Raw genomic sequence first — 5,000 nt, 5'->3', positions numbered from 1 at the left:
TAAATGAGACAAACTATTTTACAATAGCCTATTTCCATGCACAAATGAATAATCATTAACCCTTTGACTGCACCTAAGATCTTAAATAGTAAAGAGCATAAGTGTTGCATTTCATGTTGGGAATGATGGTAAAGATTTAACTATAAATATGTACAAAGTGACAATGTCAATGTGAAAAGGGTGGCTTTGTTTACTAAGAAAGTAAAATACAATCAATTACTTTTATGTGTATTCTTCCACCATGATCAACTATGGGTACTCACAGTTTACTAAACATTTTCAAAGAGCATGAGGATGCTTAAAACTCAACCTGTCTTTCACAAGTCATCCTGGGTATTTCAACATCTAGAGTCTGGCCACGGCGGGCGGACAGACTCAGACTCTGCCGATTCTGTGGCCACCCGGAATCTTTTATTTTCGGCTTCAAAATATACCGGCATTAATGGGTTAAGAATTGCTGTAGCCTAACATGGTCAAAGGGTTAAGTGTATTCAAGACTATAAAAAACTGAAATCTTATAAATTTTATAAAAATTCATGATAACAAATATACTCTTATGAAGATGTATCAAATACATACATCCATGAAAATACTCAAATTTGTTTTCACTATGATAGTGATAATGAGCACTGTGGTTGCTTCACCTCACTTAAAAACTAATGGATTTTACATGAAATACCATCAACTCTTTAAGGCCCGTAATTCAAAATAACACTATAGCTGCTATATAGTAAAGAAAGCAATATCAACATATTTTCCCCCTTTTTTTGCATGGTGCTATTATATCACCAAATAGATTCTAACAATTTCTCTGGTAAGAATACTCAATCATTTTCAAAACACCAAAATTTACAAACAACATTCAACGCTTCTTAATACAGTCAGCCTCTTTCTATAAACATATCTTACTTGATTGTTATGAGGAGCTGAAGAAGAGGAAGGTGGCGAACGTCCTGGAGACTTTGATGGTGGAAGGCACTGATTCACCCACATTTCAAAAAGGACTTGCACTAAAACCTAGAACAAGGAAGTCAGGACTTTAGATAACATCCCAACTGATATAAAATTCATTACTTTTCAATTTGGTGTCAATATTTCCCATTTTTAAAGTGAAAAAGCATAATCAACCCCTACGAACCAGATAACATGACCATCATGCCATGAAAAAACTCAGCTTGAGATTTAAACATGCCATCACGGGAAACTTTGGTTGCGGGCTAGGGTGACATGAACTTCTGATCATGAGCATTTCAGCTGAAGGCTGGGGTGGCAGGAATGACTTGCCACAAGTGCACAAAGCTCTTGAATGGTGATTAGACTTATTTGGCATTTAGGAAGGGGCTTTTGCATTATTTCCATCAATAAATGAATGTGGAATGTACTGTCTGTGAGCCATGACTAGAAGAGACCAGCTCTGAGAAGGATGCTATTTCCATGCTCAGGATCCTCTTCCTGGCCACTGTAACCTCCAGCACAGGTTGTATTACAGAAAAGTTAATATTATGGAAAAAAAAATAATAATAATAACTTACTGTTATGAACTATCTAGAGATATGGAGTCTGTGCAAGGAAAACAGTCTATCACCATTTTGAAACAAATCAACCAACAAACTTACATTGCAAATTAAAAAATGTTTATGCAGGAAAAGAGAAAATTACATTACAATGGGGAGTCATGGAGTCTTCTCACTGCATACAAGTGTTCGTGTACATCTGGCCTACAAACCGCACAGACATCAGAAAGGCCAATCAAGTATGGCTAATGCTCATATTGTGAGCCACATGATGGCAGTGAAGCATCTGGATCCAATGGGTTAAGCAAAGCAAACTTACTTGACTTGTCCAAATATTTAACTGAGGATGTGGATTATGTGATGCATGCAGTGGAGATGATGCGTGTGCACCACTCCCCTCAAGGCCAGGATATCCATGGGGTCCTGGCGTGCGAACAGTTCGGCAGGCAATTGGTGATACTAAAGTTGTCAGGTACAGATTGGCATTTCCAGGCCCACTACTCCTACAAAAAAATTAAGTTAATGGTTAATTCTTAATACAACAAAAGTTAAAGATCTACAGGCCAAATTAAATTTGTAATCAAATCATAAAATACATATCTACAAATATAACATACCGAGGAGAGACTGGTGACAAAACACCTCTTGGGGACACAGGAGGACTAGGTGGACCCGGGGGAATGGAGCTATCACAAGGCAAGAATGTTTGCAAATAATCCTCCAGTAAACTGGGATAAAGTGCATCACCTGCAGTAGTCCAAGACAATGACCAGCGCTGTGAGCCTCCACTAATCAAAAAGTGTGTGAAATGGAAGATGTAGAATTCAAAGGCATCTGGAAGTTGAGTTCAGGAAAATGATGGAGACTCTTCTGCATGATAAATCTGCAAAATGAACCGGTATTTTGTTTGCTTTTCAAAACCTATGGGGATTATTGCTGCTTTCTTTACAATGATATTAAGAAGATATTAGTTCTCTTAAAATACAACTATAATCATATTTCTCCTAATACACATAGTCAGGGATGATATTTTAATTTCATGGTTTCTCTTGAACAAAAATGATGTCAAAATTATTGTAACTGCTTCCAGAGAGCATCCTGTAAGTACATGGCAGACAAATAAAAGCAAAAGAACCCAGTCTGGCTCTGATAAAACCATGTCCATGAACCAGGCACATCAAATGGGGAGGAAACATCTAGATGTATTACTCTGACACTTACTCTTGGTAAAATAAGGATACAAAAGGCATGTATAGTGAAATGAGCTCACAGACCAATAGTGATAAACAACTGATATTCTAAATCTTTTTTACAAACTTATTAAATACTGATTTGACATGTCAACTAGTCTATTCTGTTAAGTCCTTTTTCATTCACATCCCACAATCATGATGCTGCATGCCTAATCTGACTCAAGTCAGGGATTACTGCTTTTTTACCTAGGGTCAGTCATCATGCTCCCTAGGGAACTAGGGGAACCAGACCTTTAGTGTTCTTTGCCCAGATCCTGCATATTTCTTTGTGGGCAAGGGTCCATAGTCTATGATCATCTTAGAAGTCTATATAGTATCATTACACAGTTATACCTATAAACATTAATATTTTGAAGCCAGCCTAGTGACACCATGCCCAAGGGATGGATGGTGGATATGATTTGGAGATCAGGAGGGAGTCTGGCCAGTGGCATCTGGGCTGTCTGTAAGCCTAGGTAGGCTGCTTTCCAGGGATGCAATTTTACTCATATGCCACTATGCCAGATGCCTCCTCTGGCTACTTGTCTTTCCATAGTTTCTACTTTGATCAAATCCTTTTTACATTTTGCTATGTATAATTTTGTATCTAACTATGTTTAGCTATATGGATTTGTCACTTTAGAAAGTCTCTCTTTCTTCTTGTTTATTAATTCTATAGTCCAGAATTCACAAGAAGACGGCATAATAGTTCTATCTGTGTATCAAGAATATTATAGATTTGTGTATAGAAAAAGATACAAATTTTGTTAAGCATTGAAATAATCTTGTAAAAGCAAACTAATAATCTCCCAGCAACTACTACACCTACTTGTCATCCTGCTGCTATTCCAACTACTATTAACCCACTAACGCCAGTATATTTTGAAGCCAAAAATAAAAGTTTCCGGGCGGCTACAAAATTGGTGCTTGGGGCTGGCTTGGAATCTGCCCGCATGCCAGCCGCAGCCCGCTGCTGAGTCGGAGTGCAAGACCCGATACAGCATCACACCGGTAGGGCGCCTGGCAATTTTTTTTTCCGGATGTCTCATATGTGGGACACCCATCGTAAATGGGTTAATACTATTATCATAACAATTTATATTACAACAGAGCATAATAATAATAATGATAACAATAACTATAACAAAACAATAACAAAAATAACAATAATAATAAAAGTAATAATGATAGGAAAAATAATAGTAAAGTCTTAAAAACAATAACTATAATAACAATAATAATCACAATAGCTGTAATAATAATAATACCAGTACAATAAATCAAAACTGTAAAACTAATGAAATACATAATCCTGACTGATTATTAAAGGATACTCAAAAGAATGTTTGTTGGTGCTTTTCCAGGCCCAGGATTCTGCACCTTGTTGACATAGAACATTCCTGGAGTACCTTCCTCAATATCTGCTCTTGACTTGACCTGTAAAAATAAATATCATATAAAGACCCTCGTAACAAAATCCCATCACTCTATTGCTGAAAATTATACAAGAATGACAAAACAATGATAGGATAACCCACCAGGATTCAAAAATCAATGTCTAATCTTTGAGTAAAGTGGGCCTCTCTACAAACTGTAATCCACAAAAACTATCAAGCATTTCAGATTACTAAACAATGAAATTCAAAGGTTTATTCAATTTCCTTCAATTGACTTACTGGTAGCCAAATCACTGGGAACTCGAACATGAGAAAGGGATCGTTGGCTAGACGGTATGTGAGTGACAGCAGGGGCCCTGAAGGACCTAAGAATAGTCTTAACTGGTCAAACTCCCGGCTCATGGCTGAATGGGTTATTGTCCTCAGTCCCCATCCCATCTGCCCATTGACTCCAAACACACTCTCCACTACTGTGCGTAAAACAAAGCTGGCATCTTTACTGGTTGATTCATTCAGAATTCTTCCCACTTCTTCACATCTAATGTGTAGCTGAGGCTCACTGAGAGCATTCTGTAGACGGACCTGGATAAAGAAAATAAAATAATTAAAAGTACATGAAAATTCCTGCCACAATAATCATCCTAATTTTCTGAAGTTAATCACAGCTGAAGGAAAAGGTTTAAAACAAAAAAAGACACAGAACACAGTATCTAAAGGATAATTATCCCACTGATGCTGGCAGTGAATGTATACATGCAATATCCACTTGTTATATTAATTTATTTACACACATATGGCTCCTGCAATGCTATTTATTTACACATATATGGCTCCTGCAGTGCTAAGTCACCAAGGAG

At 37.1% G+C, this 5,000-nt stretch overlaps 1 protein-coding gene across 1 annotated transcript in view; it reads right to left on the bottom strand.

The window, feature by feature from the left end:
- Positions 1-5,000, bottom strand: part of LOC113818802 (sphingomyelin phosphodiesterase 4) — a gene marked incomplete in the record, with an annotated part of 33,374 nt that overhangs the window by 18,355 nt on the left and 10,019 nt on the right. Inside the window, 5 exon segments of the mRNA XM_070142191.1 lie at positions 910-1,017; positions 1,834-2,017; positions 2,132-2,348; positions 4,081-4,183; positions 4,423-4,725. Of these exon segments, the coding sequence (XP_069998292.1) occupies positions 910-1,017; positions 1,834-2,017; positions 2,132-2,348; positions 4,081-4,183; positions 4,423-4,725 (915 nt within the window).

Source organism: Penaeus vannamei, chromosome 29 (genome assembly GCF_042767895.1).
Source record: "Penaeus vannamei isolate JL-2024 chromosome 29, ASM4276789v1, whole genome shotgun sequence".
In the NCBI taxonomy this organism is placed as follows: Eukaryota; Metazoa; Arthropoda; class Malacostraca; order Decapoda; family Penaeidae; genus Penaeus; species Penaeus vannamei.
The sequence above is the reverse complement of the archived record's forward strand: the minus strand, read 5'-3'. Positions and strand labels throughout refer to the sequence as shown.